Source organism: Lissotriton helveticus, chromosome 1_1, assembly GCF_964261635.1.
Source record: "Lissotriton helveticus chromosome 1_1, aLisHel1.1, whole genome shotgun sequence".
NCBI classification, from domain to species: domain Eukaryota; kingdom Metazoa; phylum Chordata; class Amphibia; order Caudata; family Salamandridae; genus Lissotriton; species Lissotriton helveticus.
In genome coordinates this window covers 1,010,892,012-1,010,915,322 of record NC_136057.1, presented here as the reverse complement: position 1 = coordinate 1,010,915,322, position 23,311 = coordinate 1,010,892,012, and the positions used below count along the sequence as shown (strand labels likewise).

At 45.2% G+C, this 23,311-nt stretch overlaps 1 protein-coding gene across 3 annotated transcripts in view; it reads right to left on the bottom strand.

The window, feature by feature from the left end:
* Positions 1-23,311, bottom strand: part of LOC144820027 (NACHT, LRR and PYD domains-containing protein 1 homolog) — a 506,013-nt gene that overhangs the window by 91,876 nt on the left and 390,826 nt on the right. For all 3 annotated transcript variants that reach the window (XM_078677696.1, XM_078677691.1, XM_078677685.1), the window contains one exon: positions 20,202-20,288. In XM_078677696.1, coding sequence (XP_078533822.1) covers positions 20,202-20,288 — 87 coding nt within the window. The remainder of the gene's footprint in view (positions 1-20,201; positions 20,289-23,311) is intronic.

The window sequence follows — 23,311 nt, the reverse complement described above, 5'->3', positions numbered from 1 at the left end:
GATTCAGTACCAGCCTAGTTGCAGAGTTCTGGAGCCGGTGGATAAGGCTCTTACAAATGCCCAAGTAAAGGGCATTGGAATAGTCCAGCCTTGAAGACACTAATGCCATAGTGGCCTGCTTATGTGCATCGGGGGATAGATAGTGGGAGATCTTCCTGAGGGTCCTAATAATACCTAAACAGGTGGAGACAGTCCTGTTTACCTGAAGATCTAAAGAGAGGGCAGTGTCCACTGTCACACCCAAGTTTTTCCCATGGGAGGCCGGGCTGGGGCACTCCCGAGTACGCCACTCACTGGACCAGATTTCCTGATCTTTCCCAAAGATCAGGACCTCGGTCTTCTCTCCATTCAACTTGAGCTTGGCCTTACAATGGAACTTGACCGACGTATCCCGCCAAGCTCTCCACTCAGCTGTGCACATTGCACCGGCAGGCCCCAATGCGCGACAGCAAACAGTTGCATTACTTGAAATCAAGGGCACCGCATAACGTACCGGCCCACCGGGGTGCCTGAACACAGGCAGCCTCCCAAGGTTCTACTCAGTCCATACATTGCGGGTTAGTGTAGTAAAGTCCAGGACCACCGGCAGGTCGGTCCTCCTTTTCCGCCTACCCTCTGCACACGTGGATCCTACCCCCTCATGGGGTCCATCTAGTTGCTGAACTTCCCTTGTTGTGCATCGCCCTTTGTTGTTAACTGTCAGAGCTCCGCCACAGGGTAAGAAGCTACCCGGCGTACTCACTCTCCCCACTCTTTGGCGCTGACAGTGCTGCCTAATTGCCTCCAGTATAATATGGTTCAAGAGCTTATGTGCATTTCCTGAGAGATGCACCCCCTATATGCGTGGACTACGCGTAGTGCTACGCGTAGTGCGAAGTGCACTTTGCGTAGTGCTACTACGCGAACTACACCCAGGGTTAGTTAACTATACCGATGGTATTATTGCCTGCACAGGGACACCCTCAGCCCATACTGCTTGTCGTATTACTTCTGACCACATGCGTGAACTAGTCTTCCTGGAACGGATGTTTTCCTAATCAGATTAGCACCTTCCCACCAGCCAAGCTCTCTCCACTCAGCTGCGCAAATTGTGCCGGCAAGCCCCAACACGCTACAGCAAACATTACCTGAAATCTAGGGCACTGCATACCGCACCGGCCCACTGGGGTGCCTGAAACTGGGCAGCCTCCCCATGTTGTATCCACTCTGTATGTTGCGAGTTAGGGCAGTAGGGTCTGGGGCCACCAGCAGGTCAATGCTCCTATTGCCCCTACCTTGGCCATAGAATAAAGCCCTATTAATGTAAATGTATTCCTGGAATCCCACTATGCTTGACAATTTAGTAAAGCCACCCAATTGTTGAAATATTACCCAGCAATACCTATTGCCTGCGGAGTATGCCTGAAATAACTCACCAGCCGGTGCTGGGATGTGGTCACCACCTGTTGCCGAGATGTACGTTTCACAATCATTTGTTGCAAAAGGACCGCATTATGTTGATAGTGCTGCACACCACCAATCTTTCGTGAAGTCTCTTGATACATCTACTAGAGCAAGTTGTGCCAACTTGTACCTGTTGTAGCGCCCACCAGAATTTCTATAATGAAATGAGTTAGCTGTAGGCCTGGGTGGAAAACTATGCTACGCTCGGGTAGTTTGCGCAACTACTCGTGACGCAAATTGCACGTAGCACAGTGCAAAAACGCGTAGCTTAGCGGGCATTTTTTGCTTGCTCGCGGTCCTCAACGTCAAGTTGGCGAGCGTGCAAAAAGAGATCCCGGCGAGACCTTTTCCCCGTTCGCGATCAGCAACATCAAGTTGCCGATCGCGAGAGTGGAAAATAAACCTCCTGGCAAGATTCTCAACGCGGGGAGGTCAGGTTTCTCACAGAGTACTCTCGGTCCTTGGAAGGAAATAGAAATTCCAGCTTAACACTTTGTTAACTACGTAAAGCCACATCTTTACTCTTGTGGGGATGATAAGCATGTAGTGTACATAGTTGATACCTGCCTTGTGTTATTAACTCTGGCTCCCCAGTTGATGGACAAGGGGCCCGTTTTAGACTTTTAGGCCTCCTGCACGGACTCCCCACATGGTCGGGGTGGCTCACTGCATCCCCCTTAAATCCAAGCTGGTAGTGTAAATATTTGAGCTCTGCCTTGTGTCATGACGTCTGGCTCCCCAGCTGATGGACAAGAGCCCCTTTTAGGTCACAGACTGATTACATCACAATAAAACCTGTTCAGGCCCTACTAAAACATGGTCCCAGGTTTTCTTCAACAAGGCACAATAAATAGAATTGCGTTGCCATCGCTTTCCTGTAATAAGTGTAGTACCCCTATATCACCTTTCGCCATGCATTGTTTGTTTTACTAAAACCGTAAATTTTAACTAACATGCTTGGTAAGTGTCAAACCACTTGACCACATTTTTGCGCCTGCGCTTTTAAAGGAAAGTTATTTAGGGCATTAAAATACAGCCATGGAGTGCGGCCCAGGGAGACCGCTTTACAAAATTACATGTTAAAATTACAGTTAAAAATGTAAATAACAGGTTCGGTAAATGTCAACTATTTTACCCCCGGCAACGCTGTTTTGTGCCTGAGCTTTTAAAGGAAAGTTATTTCGACATTAATGAATACAGCCATGGAGTGCGACAAGGTGGGACCATTCTACAAAAAATGCTTGTTTTAGCAGCACCCTTGAAGACACTTTGGGAGTCAGAAGGGTAACTGACAACCGCCAAGAGCCCCCAGATGCCCTTCCTTCTGGGCACGTCTGAAACAAGCATAGGAACCATGGCCGGACTGGCCATAGCGGGCACCGGGCAATCCCCCAGTGCGCCGCACGGGAGGGGGGCGGTTTTGGGCCCGTGGGGGGCCATTTTTTTACCAAAATCGGCCGAAAACCGGCCCCGGCATAGAGCTCGGCAGCACCTCCAACCCCCCCGAGTGGGGAGGGGGGCCGGCCGAGCACTTTGCCAGGGCAGGTTGTGGTTCCCAGTCCGGCCCTGCTAGGAACTATGGTGTTAGCAGAAGATTGTGCCTTAAACACGGCAAGTTTGGTAGCATTCATGGCAGCTTAACAGAAACAAGTAACTCCTGGGTCTGAGTTTGAAATATAAACCAAGGAAAGCATGACTTATTAAATGTTTTAGAAACGTCAGCCCAAAAGTCTCGAGTTGTTTACATTGTTAACTATTGACTTCAGATATTTTGTCCATGGCAATAATCACGTTCCTTGTATTGGTATGCCAATGAAGCTCTTTTGCTTTTAATTTGGCGAACGTATATCTTTTTAACTCCAGCCTTCCAACGAACTACATATTCTGGAGATACTGCTACCTGCAGTTAAACATGTTCATTCTGGCTCAGAAACCTAGGTCCGAAATGGACAACTTTTTTTAACACATCTTGTCAGGGCTATTGTTCTATGACATCCATAATCACGCTAATAGGCGTTTGCATGAGCAAGAGGCATGTACAGTAGGCCTTACCTGGTGTCTTCTCCTAGCTCCCCATATAAGTATAAAATGCCCTGGAATGTATAAGGAGATACTGTAGCTCCCATTGCAACTATAAAATGCCCTTGAAAGGTATAAGGAGACAGTGTTTATCTGCAGACCATGTATTAATGCGCCGTATCTGCACCAGTTTCTAATGAATTACGTCAGCCCCCGAATGAACTAAGTAGGATGAAAACTGAAGAGGTCCCCCTAAAGGGTGTGGCCGATGCCATAAGGGCGTGGCTTAACGACAAGCACGTCGATAGGTGTTGAAGAATACTTGAAAGGTATCCTCAAAATTAGGTACGTAATTGCAATAAGTTCCAGGTGCCACCCTGGGGCGCGAACCCACATTCCCTGGTACCAAACGAGAACCTATTAGGAGCAGAAAGCAACGCTCACAAGAGTGAGTGCCCCAACAGGTTGCCTTCACATACGTACGGACCTGTTGCAATTAATGCACCGGGTGGCACTAAGAGCAAAACATAGAACCACAATATTGTAATTGCAGTGTTCCAAAGTAGAACAGTTGCCGTGTGCACCCCAAACACTTAATGAACTCACTGATTATAACCTGTAGGATTCACACCTAACTCTCCCGCAAGCGCACTAGCCCCTAAGCGATCTTAGTGATTCCGAAGCAAGTTACCTATAGGTCACAAACTCGTCGCTGCAGTGGATGCGGTAACCCACTGATGTAGCTTACACCAGTGCCTCCATTAGTTGTCAAGAGCAGGAGCTAAAACTACCGCCATCCTACCCTTTGAGTGACCTCTAATACTTTTAACCTTGAATGCACCACACTCAAAACATGTAGGTGCTGTAAACTTAATATATCAAAACTAGGGCGAAAGAGACAACATTTATAACATAGCGCAGTATATCACGACCAAGTCAATTGACGAGGGTGGAACAGCATGCACAGAACTTACTTAAATTGTGCCGTTCTACCCTCCCTTTGCGTGACCTCTAATACTTTTTACCTTGAATGTACCACCCTCAAACCATGTAAGCGCTGTAAGCTTAATATATCAAAACTAGGGCGAAAGAGACAACATTTATAAGATAGCACAGTATATCACAACCTAGTCAATTGACGAGGGTGAAACAGCATGCACAGAACTTACTTGAATTGTACTGTGGACTCCTCCTTTCCCCAGTTTTGCCCCCACGTAAGGGTGCAAGGAGCCCTAAGGACAGCATCCTACAGGGCCACGCCCCGTCAACACACTGGTGCGGCCTTTCTACCGCACGGAATTCAAGCGAAGGCCGCCTTCGAGCATTGCGTGTCCCTAACGGAATGCCACAGGAGCTCAGCCATACACTTGCGTGGCTTCGCAAACACATTGGACCACCTGAAGACATCTGCCAGTGAGAGACTTTAAATTCACCAAGATGTGCTCAGCCCTTGCGCGAAAGTTCCCATCAGAATGGCCCACACCCACCTTTCTCTCATGGCCGCCTACAGATTCTGAGCAATCAAGCTTTATTGGCAATCAAGCTGGCAAGCAAATGCGATAACTTCCAGGCGCCCACCCTGGTGCACGAACCGGATTCCCCGAAACTAAAACGAGCACCCTGCCCACCAGGCCACGCCCCTCCACACTCTTGCACGGCCTCGTTCCTGCATGGAATTAAATTGAAGGCCGCCCCTTATTTATGTATTTATTTATTTATTTAATGCATTTTTATAAAGCGCGGACTTTACCCGAAGGTGTCAGAGCACTGTACAATAGAACCTGTTACGTTACATGAGAGAACTGTTGCAGGAATAGAGCAAACAAAAATAGAGCAAACAAAAATAGCATGAACAGACTGTATAAGCAAAAGTAAGAATAAATATGTCAAATTCTACAATGACTAAAGAACTTCCTGGCGAACAATAGCAGGCCATAGAATCAAAGGCAAAAGGAACACAATTTCAAACACAGCAAGCACAGGATGTATAAGCAAAAATATAAACATATGTGCCAAATTTACAATGACTAAAGAACTTCCTGCTGGGTCTGAGAAGGAGGGAATTAGTTCTGAAAGTGTCTTTGGAATAAAAGAGATTTGAGGTCCGCTTTGAAGATCTGGATAGAGGTGATGGCACGGAGCGAAGGAGGAAGCGAGTTCCAGGGTCTCACCGCATTACCTGAGAACGATTGTGCCAACAGTTTTTCTCTTTTGAAGGAGGGGGGTTCAAGAAGGAACTTTTCCTCATTCCGAGAAGGTCTTGAGCCTCTAGACAGTTTGAGTTTATTCGCCAGATAGCGAGGGGAGGAAGAGTGCAAAGCTTTGTGGGTGATGTACACTGTTTTGTAGATAGCTCTAGCCTCAATGGGAAGCCATCGGAGAGAAGACAGGATAGGAGTGATGTGGTCACATCGTTTGGACCCTGAAATGAAGCGAGCTGCTGAATGGAGTACGGATTCGAGGGGGGAAAGGTGAGATTTGGGAAGGCCAGACAGAAGAGAATTACAATAGTCAAGCTCTGCCAAATGCTGCCGACTCACCTGCAAAACGGAATACCACAGGAGCTCTGCTAAGCACTTGCGCGGCCGAATTAAACGACCCATATACGTACAGGTAAGTGACTTTCATTTAACTACCAAACCTTGCCCATCAACTGCATGAGCAGCCACCGGTACTTGAAATCACCACCGCGCCCCCGAGCCCCTTAATGACATTTAATCAGGCCGTTGCGTTCTCCAGAAATTCCTTAACAATAATATGGTAATAAAGAAATTTAGCGGTGGCGTGCATTAATGCGGCAAAGCTAAAATTGCGTAACTACCCGTGCCAACCGACTACACGCTTCATACTGACGACCCTGACCATACAACGAAAACCAAGGCACGTCGCCTGCATATAGCAGCGGGACACCTCGCATCACCTGCTGCATCTCTCTGTCACGGCCCCCACTCAGGCGCAGCCCCTGAAAACTTTACCGCGCACTACAATCGACCCTCCTGGGTTATTAATAGTAAGATTTGCTATTTTACCGAAACGACTATGCCTAGGCCCCCTCAAACTTCCTGTGCCACACTTGGCACACTGCCAACTGGAACTCTCTCCTCGTCGACGACGCACCTCTGCAGCTTGCCAGAGGTCTGAGGGGCAAAGAGACCGACTTTCCAGGGCGCAGCCTTAAATAACTCTCCCTGCACGCCCTGATGATGTCACGTCCCTCCTCACGATACACCCCCTTCTTACCCAACCCGGGCTCAGTCATGTGACGCAACTAAAGGTGCCCCTCCCCTAGGCGCGGGGGACGCCTGTTCAGGGTGGACATTTTTTTTTATTAAAAGAAGTGCCTAGAGCGATTGGCATACTGACAAATGTTGTGGTTGTGGCAGTTTTTATTACGAATTGCAAAATAAAAGAAGCACACTAAGTACTGTTTTCAGTGGTTTGCACACTTTAAAACATCAGTGCAGATGATTAGTTTGGCATTTTCAGTAACCTGCATACTTACAATGTTAGAGCAAGTTTCTGGTGATTTGAAAGTCCCTAAATCCGAGGACTGGCAAGATTGGCAGGTGAGGCAAAATGAGGGCGCTGCACTGAAATATAAAGCACGGCACCCGTGCAGAGCAAAGTAATGTGAAGCGGGCGCCTTGTAAATGATCAAAAAAAAAGAGCCTCCGCGTCGACCGAACATCAGCTGATTCTGGGCAAATCACGTAATCTCCCCGAGCCTACTAAATAATATCTAAACTACAAAAAACAAACAATGCCTGACCTGCAGTAGCCAGATGGGAGGAGGGAGGAGGGTCATCACACACTGTACTGTGTGATGGCTGGCCAAAATGCTTTCTGAGTGAAATCGCCTGAAAGAGAGCTACACACACAAAGGAGGGACTTTTACAATAATGTACCAATTAGAAGCCAGCATTTCTAAATGCCACAGATAGTAACCAATGGCAATGGGTGGGTTTGCCAAATCCAACAGTAGAGATATAACAGGTTGATCGAAGTTCGACCTAACAAGCACTTTTCAAGAAACATTCATGTGAGGGTGTAGTTCACCTCTCCCGCACTGCCGAGTAGGTGACTCGCAGGGACAACTGACTGTTATCTCCTAATGTCAGCAGGGCAATTGTCAGAATGTTTATATAACACCTAATAATGCACTTCTGCTCTTCCCATATGCTGTAAATAAGAACTATTCCTATTACACAATTTAAGGTACTCAATTCATAGAACTCAGAATAATGATATACTGATGGGATGTTAAATCGTCGTTTGCATCATAACATCAAAACTGTCAGCGGCAAGCAGTTAATTCACTGAGCCATGATGCGGTTTCAGTGAGGGTGGCCCAAAGTCACCCAGGCACTCGCATCATATCCGAAAAACAACACATAAAATCCAGTCACTGATAAAACACAAAAAAAGTCCCAATTAAGGTGTCCGTAGACCACTCCCTCTCTGACTCTTTTCCCCTCTCTCTATTCTCCCTCGCTTTGTCTCTCTTTCTCACTTCTTTCATCTCTTCAATGTATGGCTCTTTTCCGCCCACTACCTGTTTGTCTGTGACCCATTGTCTTTCTGTGGCTCTCTAGTAATATTTTCCCCTTCTCTTTATTTTTGTCTCTTTTTCTCCATATCCACTTTCTCCATCACTTTCACGCTCTCTCACAACCTCTTCCCAGTTCTCTCTTTTATGCCTATCCTCTTACACCACTCTCTCTTTCTCTGCCTCGCACTTTCTGACTCTTGCCACTAGCTCTCCTTCCATACAGTTACAAAATATCAAATACAAGCACTAGAAAATGTAATAGGTTTAGCTTGCATTTTCAGTTATCAGCCCGAGCTGATGGCCTTGTTAGTGCTTTTGTTTAGTGACTGTACATAAGTGGTGAAGGTTGGAACTGTGGGGATCCAATCGGGCACCAGATTGGAGAGGCTGGGAAAAATACATGGACTGGTGCTCAGGAGCGGAAAAAGCAATATATATAACCAGAGGTTTCCCCCCAAAATGGTACAAAGTATAGGGCCCTGGCAGAAATACTGGGGATACTAGGCTTTTGGAGAGGGGGGAGGGAATACTACACAAGTAGAATGCCCCAGGAGTAGAAATTATGTTTCTGTACTTAAATGACCATCCACTATAATTGAATAAGTATCGATTTTGTCATTGTTGAGGATGTACAAGACATCTTATGATGTAATGGGCATTGGTTAATAAAACGATGTTATAAAAAAAAGTGGTGAAGGTAGACTCAGGGGAGTAAGAGGTGGGAGGTTAGTGTGTGGGTGGATAAGTTGGTGAAAGTAGGGGGTTAGTGAATGCAAGTAGAAGGAAGTCTACCAATCAATTCCGCCAGGCCTTTGAGCGAGTAGCTCACCCAGTCCAAGATGTTTCTTTGCATTTTGGTACTTGTAGTTTATATTTGTGTAATTTTGGATTTACAACCATTAGAAAACAAAAGAAAACACATGGATTGGCAGAGCTACGTGCTCATGGAGCTGCGAACCTGATGTGCTCTGCACATGAGGAAGCAGTTAAAAGCATGACCCATTTTACATGGGGCTTTGGTGACCATTTTACTCAATGTCACCCGGACGCATAGACTTCTAGTTCTGTTTGACAAGCTAATGCACTTTGGATGTTGAAATATTGGCTTGCTACTACCGAACTGATTTGGCTAACACACCAAATAGCAATGACTTACAAGTGAAAGGTATGTGATGGGAGACAGTTTCCTACTGACATGGAGTGAAGTGGTCTACTGTAATGAGTTCCGTGCAGGCCCATTGTTGTTTCCCTATGTTAGCATGAGCACGTTGGAAACTGTCCTCTGCTTTGCACACGTTACCTTACAGATATATTTTGTTTTATGTCACAATGTACTTTCACACAAAACATGCTGTTGCTTTGCTCTCTGTTCTTTTCCTGGGATTTAGTCTGTTGCTTTGCTCTCTGTTCTTTTCCTGGGATTTAGTCTGAACATGCAGACAAGGTCGAACAACAATGCCCCTTGTTATTCTGTTCTGGTCCGGCCCTAGCACCTAATCAAAACATGCAAAGGTAGCTGTTGTTTCGGAACACAAACTTTTGTCATATAGGTATGCACAGATAGGTAACACACACTTGGAGAGGGCCCATTCCAGGGAAAAGATTGTGACAAGCGTCTCGGATGTAGAACTCTCATCTGTGTACAGGGCCGGACTGGGAACTGAAAGCAGCCCTGGCAAATTTTTCCATACCAGCCCCCATCCGGCACGTAGCGAGCCAGCCCCCGTCCGGCGCGTAGCGAGCGAGCGCAGCAAGCGAGGCCGACGGGCACGAGGGGGGTTTGGGGGGGTTCTCCCCCCAAGAAATTTTTGATAAACGACAGACCAAAATGGTGAATTTTACAGCACATTTTCATTAAATATTCTAATTGTATCAACCTTCAAAGCACAGTAAACAGTACAGATAAGACCAAATATTTGGTCCTGAACCCCCCCCCAAAAAAGCTTGGCCGGACCCCTGCACTAAACTCGGTGCCCCTGGAAAGGGTTAAGGAGTTTGACTACTTAGGCAGTCGCCTTAGTGACACCATGCGGTGGGATTCTCACATCCAAAAGATGTTATTGAGTCACAAGAGGGTGGTGGGGGCTCTTCTTAAGGAACAGAGGTCATCGTCCTTTAGGCCTATTGCCCCTGTGTTGGATATTTATACGGCTAGAGCCGTTAGTGCGGCTCTCTACGGGGCGGAGCTTTGGGGTTCTTCGAACACTGACTTGCTATCCTCCTCAGAGAATAAATTCCTGAAAGATCTGATGGTCCTTCCAAAGAGTACACCTACACTACCCTTGCTTTTGGATATGGGCTGTCGCCCAATTAAGGAACAGGCCAAGTTGCGACCCCTTCTACTCTGGTCCCGCCTATGAAGAGTACCTGAGCTTTCCAGTTATGCGGAGGGGTTGAAGGAGGTCCTACTGATGCCTGGCTGGTCAAGAATAAAATGGCTGAGGGATGTCAAATCCTTGCTTGGGGAGTAGGGCCTTGGCGAGGCTTGGCAGTCTAAAACTGCCCCCCCTAAATCTGTTTTGAAGAGAGCTTACTGGAACTGGGTAGCGGGCAAGAGATTTTCTGATTCAAATCTTTGTAGATCCTCCAGTGAGTTTATTTTGGTAAAGGAAGCCCCCCTCCGAGAACCCTATCTCGATTTAATCTTGAAACCAAGAGATAGGGCGTTGTACTTCAAATTTAGGACAGGAGTCCTTCCAGTGGGGGAACTGACCGCGCTCTGGAAAATCCCGGCCCAAACCACTCCTTTCTGCTCTTTTTGCACACTTAGAACTGAGTCGGTGGCTCACTTTTTATTTGAATGCCCTGCCTACAAAGTTCCACGATCCAGGTGGCTGAAACCCCTGTGCAAGGAATTGAATACCAGAAACTTTATTGAGGCTTTGCGGATTTTGAAGCCCGATACCCGACCCTTGTATGTATGCGGTATGGCAAAGTTCTTAAGCTGGGCATGGGGGATTAGGTCAAAAAGGCTTAATGTAATTGTTTAATTGTGGTCATTATATTGACTGTCTTAGATAATTTATTGCACCATTTTATTCACATTTACCTTACTTGTTTGTACATGGTTGGCTTTTTATCCTTTTTATCTTGTTGTATGTACTGCTTTTAAAGATATGCATTTTATCTAAATAAAGCCTACTTGACTTGACTTAACTTGACAGTAAACAGTAGATGATGACCTTAAAGAACATCAGGTTACCCATAGGCATTCCCTCAAAGTTACAGCAATTGCTGATCACTAATATTAATCCAACCCATGCCTAGGCCGTGATTAAAGTAGGAGAACGAACAAAGCAGCCAGCCAGCCTGCCGCATTAACTTAGTTCAGATCTCCTACTTACATCGCGGCCTGCCGGCCTGGCCGCCCGCACCATGCGCACAGCGCACCAAATCAAAAATTGTAATCATGATGATGAATGATTCATCATCATAATTACACATTTCTGATGTATTGCCTGCACCTGCGACGGTCCTGTCATCAGCATGTACACACAGAGCTGTGCATATACGGAGGGGGCCCCGAGCCCCTCAGCCTGGGTTGTGTGCTCAGCTCAGCCTCTCACAGAGTGCTGGCCTGCAAGACAAGGAGTGCAGTGTGCTACTAAACAGATCATACTGGATGGTGGATCGCCACTAATAAGTGGGATAGCTCCTTATTTGGCAGGCAACTAGCCTGGGAGTAGTGCCCTGGGTGGTCAAATTACAAGGGGGAATAGTTGACAGGCACTCCAGAAAAGTAGGGAGTTTCCCTTTGTTCTTGAAGCCAAGGAAAGTAAAGCAAAGTCCACATTTGTAAAGCGCACAATCACCCGTAAGGGTCTCTAGGCGCTGGGGGCCGTCGGGAAGATTAAGCGAGCTATTGCCCAGAGTCACATGGTGCTGGGCTAATCTGCCGCCGGAGCCGGGGATCGAACCGTGATCCACAGATTCCAGCGTCAGTCACCCTGGCCGCGGCGCCACACCTCTCCGAGTGCGATCATACTAATAATAGGCTGGTATAAATTGAGACCGAAGTAGCTGTGGGATTGTGCATTATCAAATGTTTTTGACAAGGGTATTGGGGAAAGTGGTGGTGAAATTCGGAAAGGCCACAGTGAACAGAGCCTGTATTCCAAATATCTACCGATTTGAACATTCAGGAGGAGAATCAGCAGACAAGCAGAATGGTGGTGCAGGCATATGGTATTGCTCGCGGTAGACCCAATGCAATGTGACTAACAATCTGAAAATGTTTGAACGAAGGGCTCTAGCCTACATTCTAGTGCAGGAAAGAGTAAGGTGCATACAAACAAAGTTCATGAGGTCTTTCTTAGGGGATTGCTCACAATGGGACTACTTTGTATGCACTATTGTTGACATGCTGTTATCCTACTCAATCCAACTAACAGACTCTCATGTCCACCATTCGCTTTAACAAATTATATTTCCCACTACTAATCCAGCATAATCCTTTTTGGGTTCAGGAGTAGCGTGCTACTCGCTGAAAAGCACTTCAATGCCTCGCCAGAGGCAGTAAGCGCTATATAAATACAATTACAATATCTCTAGACGTATATACGCGTACTATCACAATGCAAACATGGCAGTCGAAGCTGCATCATTATTTTACCATAACATGGCCGCCATAAAGTGGCATGGATGCGAGCCGACGTGGAAGGCGGGTTCAGCTGCGGGGCGGGCGCCCCCTGCCACAGCCTGGCACTCGGCTCGACGTTATTGGTTTGCTCAACAACAAAGCACGCACCACCGGCCTAAAAGGTATTAATCTTTGATGCGCCTGACTGGCCATGCATTAATAATGGAGGGAGCCGCTTTCTCTGTGAGTTGTGAGTGAGTGAGATGCCCGCGCGCTCTCTCTGCTTGCGCAGATTCAGAACTCTAAAGCCGGGCATTTATAATTCACATTATGAAAAGATTAAGAACCCGTTGAAAATTGGCGGCTCGGGGCTGGACGCCACATCCAGGCGCACGCTGGCCACTTGAGGGGGAAATGGTGTGGAAAGTGTAGCCGGCGATTGCTTAAAAGTGTCCAGGCGTCGACCCGAAGCACGAGCCAGGGGCATCTTTTCCTGGCTACTGACCACGCCCCCATTCTGCAACACCCCCACCCAGGGCGTCCTTGCCTCACTGCAGCCACCTTGCAAGTGTGCCGTCTGTTCACCAGTCAACCTACAGGAAGTGACCTGGAAATAACCGTGTGAGTAGGGTGACCAACTGGCATGGGTACAAATTCAGGACTGTGAGTGTAAAAAATCAGGACAAAGGGTCAAAATTCAGGACGGGAGTTCGAAATTCAGGACAAAAGGTAAGTTTTAAAGACACATCAGAGGAGGTTGCGCAATAGTATATAAGTAAGTAAATAGACAACCACTTAAGTACAAGGGAAAATAAGTTTATATTAGGTTGAGAAAATCGTGCACTTCATGGTTTTTGAGTATGTATGCAGCTTTGAGCAAATGTGCAGGTCTTTTTGTGCTAACAAAACAGCCCCCACCCTACCTTTCCAGCCTCCCAGGAAAATGCCTGATATCCAGTCCTGCCAGTTCGGCCTTGCAACCACCCTCCAATGGTGCCCCTCATCTTCACAAAGACCCTCTCTCATGTGTTTTTAATTTCTTTTATAGTGCTACTCATCCCAAGTAAGTAGGACAGGGTGTCGGAGAGTGTTACATCACACACATCTTATATAGAGACAATGACCCATATACATGTGAAAGTCAATGTATAGGAAATGTTACTTAAGATAATGGGGGTTACAAGGTGTAATCATTCTTTCACCCATCATTCAATCTTTCACCATTCATTCTGTCCTTCTATCTGTGTAACATCCATAACCATATTCAACCTGTTGCAAACCTATCCATCATCTATCCTTCCATCCATCCATCTATCATTCCACTCATCTATCTATCCCTCCATCCACCCTTTCACTCATCCATCCCTCCATTCATCCTTTCACCCTACCCATTCATCCACTCATCCATCTACTCTTCCACTCATCCATCCATTCACTCATCCATCCAGCCATTTAACCTTTCACCGATCCAGCCAGCCTTTCACTTACTCATTCATCCACCCAGACACTCATCCTTCCACCCTTTCAGTCACCCATCCTCCCTTTCACTCTCCATCCCCCTTACACTTAGTCATCCATCCTTCCATCCACCCATCTACTCATCCACTCATCCACTCATGAATCCATCCATTGACCCTGTCACTCATCCATCCTTTCACTTATCCATCTATCCTTTCTCTCATCCATCCACCCTTTCACTATCACTCAATCCTCCATCCATTCTCTCATCCATCTACCCTTTTACTCCTTCACTCATCTATTCACCCTTGTGTCCATTTAACCTCCCTTTCACTCACTCATCCAGCCGTACATCCACCCTTTCACTCATCCATCCATACATTCATCCTTTCACTTATCAATTCATTAATCCTCCCATAAGTTCACCCATCCATCCCCCCATTCACTCACGTATCATCCACCTTTTCACTCATCCATCCATCCATCCATCCATCCACTCACCCATCCATTTACCACTGACATCAGCAAAGCTCCGAAGGTCGGCTGGGCCTTATTTTCCAGCTAAAGATGGAACAACGACAATCAAAATGAACAGACAAACAAAAAAAACAATGTTTAAAGTGGCCCGGGTCTAACTTGCATTCAGCCCCTGCAAAGCCGAGACATGGGGTTAACATCACCCCCCCTGCCTTCCAGGCAGAAGGACACCCCCCATTACTCCTACAGGCCACCGAAGTCAGTATCTGCATTTTTTTCCCTACCTGCTGCTTCAGAGGAGTTTGAACATCAACCTATTTTCCAGCAATTCTGTATTAATGTTTTAATCAAGAAATCATCACTGATTAAAAAGGACCTGCTTTGGGAGTTGAAAGGAAGACGTGTGGTGTGTGCATTTCCACACGGTCGTGTCCTGGTTTGAATGCATTTCTCACACAGGCCTGATTTCTCAGCGGGCAGTGCTTCAGTTTTTTTTATGCTTATTACAGCCCAGGCAGCTTGTGTGGGATTTTGTCTGCGAGTGTGTTGGTGCGAAAAGGAAAGGAATGATCAGCTAATTGCGTGCATTTCTAAGTGAAAGAAGCAAGCAAGCAGCGCGATGTGACTATGTACCTGATAAGTTATAACCTCTAGTCTTCTTGAGCCGAGAGGTTATAACTTATCAGGTACATAGTCACGTCTCGCTGCTTGCTTCTTTCAGTCTCGCTCGGGCCTCGGGGCAGAAAAACGGACTCGCCTCACTCAGGCCTGCTGACTGCTGTTGGTGGGGTGGCGTGGCAGTGGCACTGTGGCAGACACAGGGGGGTCGGGCTAGGCGGCGTTAGGCACTGTGCCAGTAGCCAGTAAAATAAAATTATGGCCGCTTCAAGTGCCGTTTTTTTATGCTTACACAGGCAGCTTCAAGCTTGTTTGGGATTTTTTTCTGCTAGTGCGACTGCCTGCCAGGGAATGACGACGACAACAATTGCATTCTAATTGAAAGAAGCAAGCTGAAGCAGCACGACATGCGTGACCAGGTGTACCTCTACCACCTGATAAGTTATAACCTCATTCGCGGGCCGAGACTCGTTTATAACTTATCAAGTACGTAGTCACGTCCACTCGACGGTCCAGACCAGGGCCAGGCCTGGTCACGTCGCGCTGCTTGCTTCTTTCAGTCTTGGAGGGGGGGGGGCAGAAAAACGGACTCACCTCACTCAGGCCTGCTGTCTGACTGCTGTTGGTGGTGGGGTGGCACTCTGACTGTGGCAGACACACTACACAGGGGGGTCGGTCGGCGGCGCTAGCCACTGCCTGGCTGTAAAATTATGGCCGCTTTAAGTGCGCACCTGACCTCTGCTCCTCTAGTCAGCTGTTAGATGCCCAATGCGCATGCAGGGACAGGAGGAGACAGGGCATAATTCTGCGCGCTCTACGCACAGGCACCTCCTCCTCCTCCTCCGTTTGTTCCGTGTGTTTATGTTAGGTTGCACATTCTGCCAGCACCACTTGCTGCAGTGCTGTTGTGCCAATCAAGCTTGCTGGCGGCGGCCCTAGACTTATTCGGGGGCCGGCGGGAACTGTAAATTATTTGGAAGTCTGACTGAAAGAGTGATCTCTCAGACATGATGGACTTACGTGAGTGACGCACGCTGCTGTGGCTGGGGACGATTTTCAGTCCAACCGTACCAGGCTGTGACGGGCGGACTGAAAATCGGCCCCCAGTCACAAAACCGGCCCCCTTTTCAAAAACCGGCCCCCACCCCCTCCAGCCGACCGGGGGATTGCCCGGTGCCCAGACTCACCAGTCCGGGCCTGTCTGTGTATACTGAGGTATGGGTTCTGCTGCTAATTCCTAGAGATCTTCTGATATATAATCATTTTACTTCTGTAGAAGTGGAGGAAGGTTAGGCTACAATATGGTATATAATGACAGCTCCATTTATGATTTACGGACTACTTGCTATGCTAACCGTATTTGTGTTAGGCATTTTCCTACTTGTTGTAGCAAGTATACTGCATACTGGAGCACAATAATTAAAATAAACATTTTAAGCTTTCCTCATGCCTCTGTCAGAAGTTATTGTGGATTGGTATGAGTGTGTGAGCGAAAGGGTCTATCCTGCAACCACGATTCCTTAGATTATCGGGATTGTTGTGTTCTGGGGTGTCTAATCACTTGTGCCTCTGTGAGTGAGTAGGAGGACAAGTGAGACACTATAGAGAGTCGGTCCCGTGCTCATGGGTACTCAGATGGTAAGATGACTCAGTCCCTGCCTGCTAAGGTCCCACAATCTGAAGCATCGTTCTGTGAATTTGCAGAATCTCTGCAACACTACAATGGCCCTAGGATGTGATAGAGCAATCAGACATCCTGTATTTTCTGTGAGAATCCCAGTTTTTATTTACTGTGCTGGTTAAGCTGACCACTTACCAGGTCGCTACACCAGGCATGCATTAGGTGGTCACTCTAGTCCTGGCAAATATTTATGAAATTGGTATAATGCATTTGGTGGGTTGATTTTGCAGCATTCTTTAACATTTACATGAATTAAAATGTATACCAAAAAAACTTAATAAAACGGGCCAATTATAACTATTGCCACTAAATGTCCCAAAATGCTTTTCCTACCTGCATCTGCATACATTTGATTTTTGCATTTCCACTCATAATGATTAAGGCCTCCATTTCAAATCAGCCACCACCCCTAAACAATATGTAGAATCCCTAATTCAAGGTGGCTGCTGTGCTTGTCAATGGCTGGTGGATACATGTTGAGCACAAAAAACTGCATTTCAATGTGGCAGGCAGGGATTACATTATCTGGCCCCAATTCTGTCAAACACAGGAACAATAATCCCCTTCAAGATCACAACTGCATTTAAATTACTCTGTACAAACATGGCTTATAAGAAATCGGGGTGGCATCTTGACAGATCATGCTGCACATTATGACCAACCACGAGTATACAGGTCAGCAGTGATGGGGTTGCCAGTGCTGGTGCCACTCCATGTCATAATGGCTACTCGGTAGTTGAAGAAAACAGGACTGACAATGTTGCATACTGCCGTGTTTGACTTTGGTCCTCGCTTTGATGTACTTGTGTAAAGTATGAGGTGTTTGCAAAGTGCAAACGTAGCCAAAAGACAGCTGGACAACGGTAAAGGCAAAGATACAGTCAACAAGCAATTGGAGAGGTGGCTGGATTCTGAGAGCTGACGTGGACTGTTAATGCATTGTGATGTAGTGTTCTTTAAAGCGGTGTGTCCTGCTCTTTCCTACATTGGAGTAGAGTTTGGGAAGTCCGACAGCCAATGTATTGGGTGCATACTTGGAGAGAGTCTTTTTCCTTGTCTTTCCTTTTTTGCACTTGGTCTTCATTTTGTTGGTGTCCTGGCTATATGTGTGCTGAGAGCAAATGGAGGTTGTAAGCTTGTCAGCCAATTAGAAGGGAGTGTTGCTTTGTAGATGATTCAGCAAGCCAGCAAGGGGTGCCAGAGGTGTTTTATAAGGCTTGGATGATGTCATCATATTTATTTATGTTCGTGAGGATGCATTCTGCTGCAAGATGAACTTTAGGGGATTGTGTGAAGTCAGCCAGGTCATGGAGAAGGACATTACCATCACCCACATGTATGAGGTTTGAATGGAAGCTCAAAAGCCACTTTCTGGGAGGAACGGTTTTACTTTTTACAGTAGAATGATTTGGTCCCAGACACACTTAGTTTTCTTCACAATATATTCCTTGAGGGTGAGATTGGTTTTCAGGGCGAATCCGAGTTGGAATTCACATTTATCAATGTCAATGAGCACAATTTTGAGTAGATGGTGCTTTTTGTTTTTGGAGAATAGCACTTATTCTGATTTGGTGGGGTAGAGATTGATGTAGATGCTGAACATCCAGGTATGGATGAAGTGCAGATCATGCTTTAGGTTTTGGGCGCTAGAAGTTGTTGGACATGGCCTTTTTGCAGGGTTACCCTAAACTTTTTGCCTTACTTCTCCTATTTTCTGACCTCGTTTTTTTGGTTTATACCTGTTTGATTTACTTGTAAGTCCCTTGTAAAGTGGTACACCATATACCCAGGGCCTGTAAATCAAATGCTACTAGTGGGCTGCAGCACTGATTGTGCCACCCACTGAAGAAGCCTATTAAACCTGTCTCAGGCCTGCCACTGCATTGCCTGTGTGTGCAATTTGCTGCCATCTCAACATGGCATTTAAAACTACTTGCCAGGCCCTAAACTTCCCGTTTATTAGATATGTCAGACCCAAGGCAGGCCCTAAGTAGCCCTACATAGTAGGATCCTATGTAAGTAAAAGGTAAGACATGTCTTTTGAATTTTTCCATGTCCTGATAGTGACAAACAACTAAATTCGTTTTTCAGAAAGGAGTAGTGTAGAAAAAGTGCCCCTTTTTGCATGGTTACCCTCTCTGTCTTTCCTACTCATGTTTGTAAGCTGGTTCATACCTGTGCTTTCCAAGGTACTGTGAAAGTCTGTCTGGGTCGTATTTACAAGGGGACTTGTAAAATTGCATTAGGCTTTAGGGCATACTTCTTCAACTAGTAGCTCATAAGCTACTGGTAGCTCTCCACTCACCTGGAAGTAGTTCTCCTGAATGCAGCTAAGTCTACTAAATTATAAGTTACATTAATATGCGTATAACAACTAGAGTGTGTATTCAAGACGAAAATGTGTTTACTTTCATAACTTATAAGCTGATATTTAGAAAATTGCTGAATAAATAGCAGAATTTCCAAAATATATTTATAGAGGATATTTGATAAATCATGTGGTATTGGGAAGGCTTTTTACAAATGTTACCACAGTACCAGAGGTGTTGCGACTATGGCTTTTACGTATTACGCTTGTAGAGGCATTCCATATTGACAAAGCCTTTTTTCGTTTACTGCTGGCAAACATGCCTGAAGCACATAGGTGATTGCTAATAGTAACCTTGCATATGGTGGCCACTAATCTTCTCAGATGTGGACAATATTACAATCCTTATAATATTAGTAGCTCTCGATGAGTTTCATTGAACACAAGTAGCTCTCGTTACAGAAAAGGTTGTAGTCCCCTGCTCTAGGGATTATCTATATTTCCTTGCTCAGTCCTAGGGATGATAATTGACTTTATAGGAGTAATACATTTGCCATTCCTTGACACTGAATATCTATAGACAGGTTATGGGAAGTTTAATGGGATTATTTAAACTTAGACAAACAGCATACTCCATCACAAACTTGACAGAGTACAACGTCTGCCAGACTAATGGTCCTTTCACTCTATTTGGGCACGGGAGGAGAGTCAGCTTGGTTAGTGGCACCACTGATGGCTTGGTTGATGGAAAAATACTATAGATGGAACATCAGAGTTGGGGCTGTTGGAGAAAAGCTATCACATTGCCACTCTATTTAAAGTAGAGGGCGTGATCAGGAACATTTGGTAGCATGTTTTTGATATGCAAAAAATGTTAAACGTTTGTTGGACAGCCATCAAAACCAAATGCGGACATTCACCAAAATTGTTTCTCCAGAAAGAACATATCTGACATTGTTAATATGAAGTCTGTGACTGAAAATACCCTTGAGAAAATGTATAAATGTATGCCAAACGTTGGGTTTTAAGAACATTCATTAAGTTCAATGTATATAAGAAGGCTACTTACCATAGCTTTTCAATGCCACATTCATTATGTTCTAGAAGATGTCTGAAGGTATCACCAGAGTTTTCAGTGAGCTTGTTACAGCTTAGTCTGGAAAGACAGATTGTTACATCAGTGGAGCGAAATTTTGAGATCAAGGGAATCAATTCCACACAAGAACCTATCATCTGTATTTCCTATCACAAGTGATGGTTTGTAAATAGACTATTAGTCTTACATGTGGTAATGTGTCCAAGAATCATTAGAGGGTGTTCTTTGAATTCCTTGATCCAAATTAAACAAGCATTGGCAATACCAATATGTCCTCCTTTAAAGGAATGTTGTATGGTTACGTGAAGCATTACAAGTAGATAGCGGTGGAATGAATATGTATTTGTGTAGAAGTAAAGGACTGTAGAATAATATTGATGTATGTTATAAGGTCATGTGACAGTTTATAATGTCAGGCTAGACCTAAAACTCCATGCAGGTTAAAGTTCACCCTCTTCCCATCTGTGCTACTGCAAGAGAAAAACACCATCAATTATCTAGTTATTGAGGACACTTTCATAGATTTACAGTGTCATTTGTATGTGCCCTTGTAAGTTAAAGCTTAGGCAGCTAGATAAATAAACAAAATGATCACAGCTTTGGGCAAGCGCTTTTATGGGGCAGCACACAACGTCTGCTCAGTCAAAACTTGTAGTTCTGGCTCCCAAAATGTGGGCTGAGCCAAAGCTCCTCACCTGGTGATTCTAATTTACTGGCCTGGCAAGAGCTGCGTTGTCAAGCCGGACCATAGAAATGGGAATATTCTTCTTCATTCATGCCATTTTATTTGAATTGCTACATCACAACATGAGAAAGCAATATTGTGCATAGTTACAAAATGACGAGTGGTTAAAGTAATTTGTTTCTTGTAGTGCAATTTGACCATGGGAGGTTTTCCCATATGGGCTCTGGGGCTACACCCCCTCTACTGTTCTTCTACATCGCTGTAAAACAATTTTCTAAAGAAGAAGAACACACAATGGCAGCGCTCAAAAGCACTCACCCTCAGTCATACTGCATTTCTTCCTGGACCTCCTTTGATGCTACACATGTGCAGCTACTGGCAGACAGTGACATTAATCAGAATTAATGTCACTGACAACCTCACAGCCCTGATGCCTGTGAGGTCATCAGCTCAGCATAATTATTGCCTCGTAGGCTAAACTCCACCCCCTGACAACTGTTAGCCCCAGGCTCTCCAGGCTCAAGCCCTGTAGTGCAAGGGGCTTCACGTCAGTCAGGAACTGGAGCCGAGCCTTTTTACATGTTCACACTTGGTCAGATGGTGAGGTGGGGCCAACAAGCCTTACTGACATCACCTCACCCTGTGACAAGTTGTGAAAGGATGGGCTTATAAGCTGCTGGTGGCACGCCGAGTGTTTGAGACTGCCCAGTTTACCACCACAAGTTTTGACAATGCTGTACAGACTACAGTGTCATGCTTCCAGCGCTGCGCTTAAAAGCAGGAAGCATGAGAAAAAGCAGAGAAAAATAAAAGAGCTCTTCATATATTTATTACAAAAGATAATCAATGCAGTAAATCAGGCAGGCCGCGCGAGCTTTCCTTTTGAAGTTTAACGTGGCTGAAATGTTACTTGACTTTGTGTGCATGTCGGTGACCTGATTTATGGGTCTTTCACCACGTCTGCTACTTACAGACACAAAGAGAGGAGCAGTCCTTACATAAGTGAGGTGAGTCCTCACTTCAAGATAATCCCAGCTCCGGAAAAAATAACGTTGTCCATGGATTTTTATGCTTGATTTGTGTTTTTGGATAATTAGAGAAGTAATTTAGCTTGAGTAGACATTGCTGATCCGGGCCGAATTTTACTAGACAACATTTTAAAAAATGGTAGATGTGTTGCAGTGATGATGTATTATTTCAGGAACCATGAGACCTATATACACTTTATTTTGGTGTCAAAACATAGGTTTTGGGGGTCGAGCAGTCTTATAGAGACAGAAAATAACTCCTCAAAGCAACCCTTAGACCATTTTCCAAAATGGCGGCTACAATAGAGGAAGAAGAGACATTTATGAAAATGAAACAAATAATAATGTATTTGAATCCTTTTATGCAAACACCAAACAATGTTTATGATCTGAATATGAAAAAAAATATTGTTTATCACTCCTATTTTAGACACATTTTCATACCCCACTTTATTTGTTTTGGCAGTCACTCATGGTTCACTTGCAGAATGTTGAAGATTTGAGAAGTGCATATCAATAGGGGCATCTTTTTGTAGCACAGGTTTTGCAAGCACAAGTACATGTACGTTCTGTGGGTAGAGGCTTTAGAAATTTTGTAGGTTTTAGCACCCATCAATGTCTTCCCAAACCAAATTTACATGGATATTTCTCAACATATACATGATCCAAAACATTGGAAAGCTCTTTTAATGTGTCCATGCACAGAATATGACATCACTGGAAGGTCACTAGCGGTCCTGATCTCTTGAACTCACTGTACCTAAGATCGTCAGAACTCGTTTTCCACATACGCACAAGATATTTTTCTACATCTTTAGAGTCACAGTCTTCTTCTGTCTCAGCAAATCCTTTTAGAAACATAACAGGTTCAGCAGTTAAAGCTCAAGAGGATACCTTTTCGAATTGTTGGTTGCAACATCTCCATCAAATAGTGCTTTCGTTGGTAGAAGATCATGCATCAGAAGGTCCTTGATAAATTCACCCCTTTCTTTTGCTACATCCATCCAGTCTATATGTGCTTGCAAAAGTTTTTTTTGTAACCTATTTTGTAGTGGCTGGTTGGACGAAAATCATACCATGGCAATTAAAGCGTGGACGTTTAGCTTTAGTGATTATGTCAAACAGCTTTTTCTCTTACAATACAAATCTCTTCTGCTTCATTTCTGCAAATAGTTTCAATCTATGTTCCAGGACATCTTAAAGACGTGTCTTCATATTGTTGTCCACATATTGTTTGGTGACAAAGTTGAGTAGTTGCACAGGCTCAGTCATATCAAAGGGGTTTCCTTGCTGCTGCATAAAATGAAGAAGGCTGTCAACATGTTTATTAAAACGCTCCCCTCTCTTTCCCAAAGGTTCATGGTGAGGAA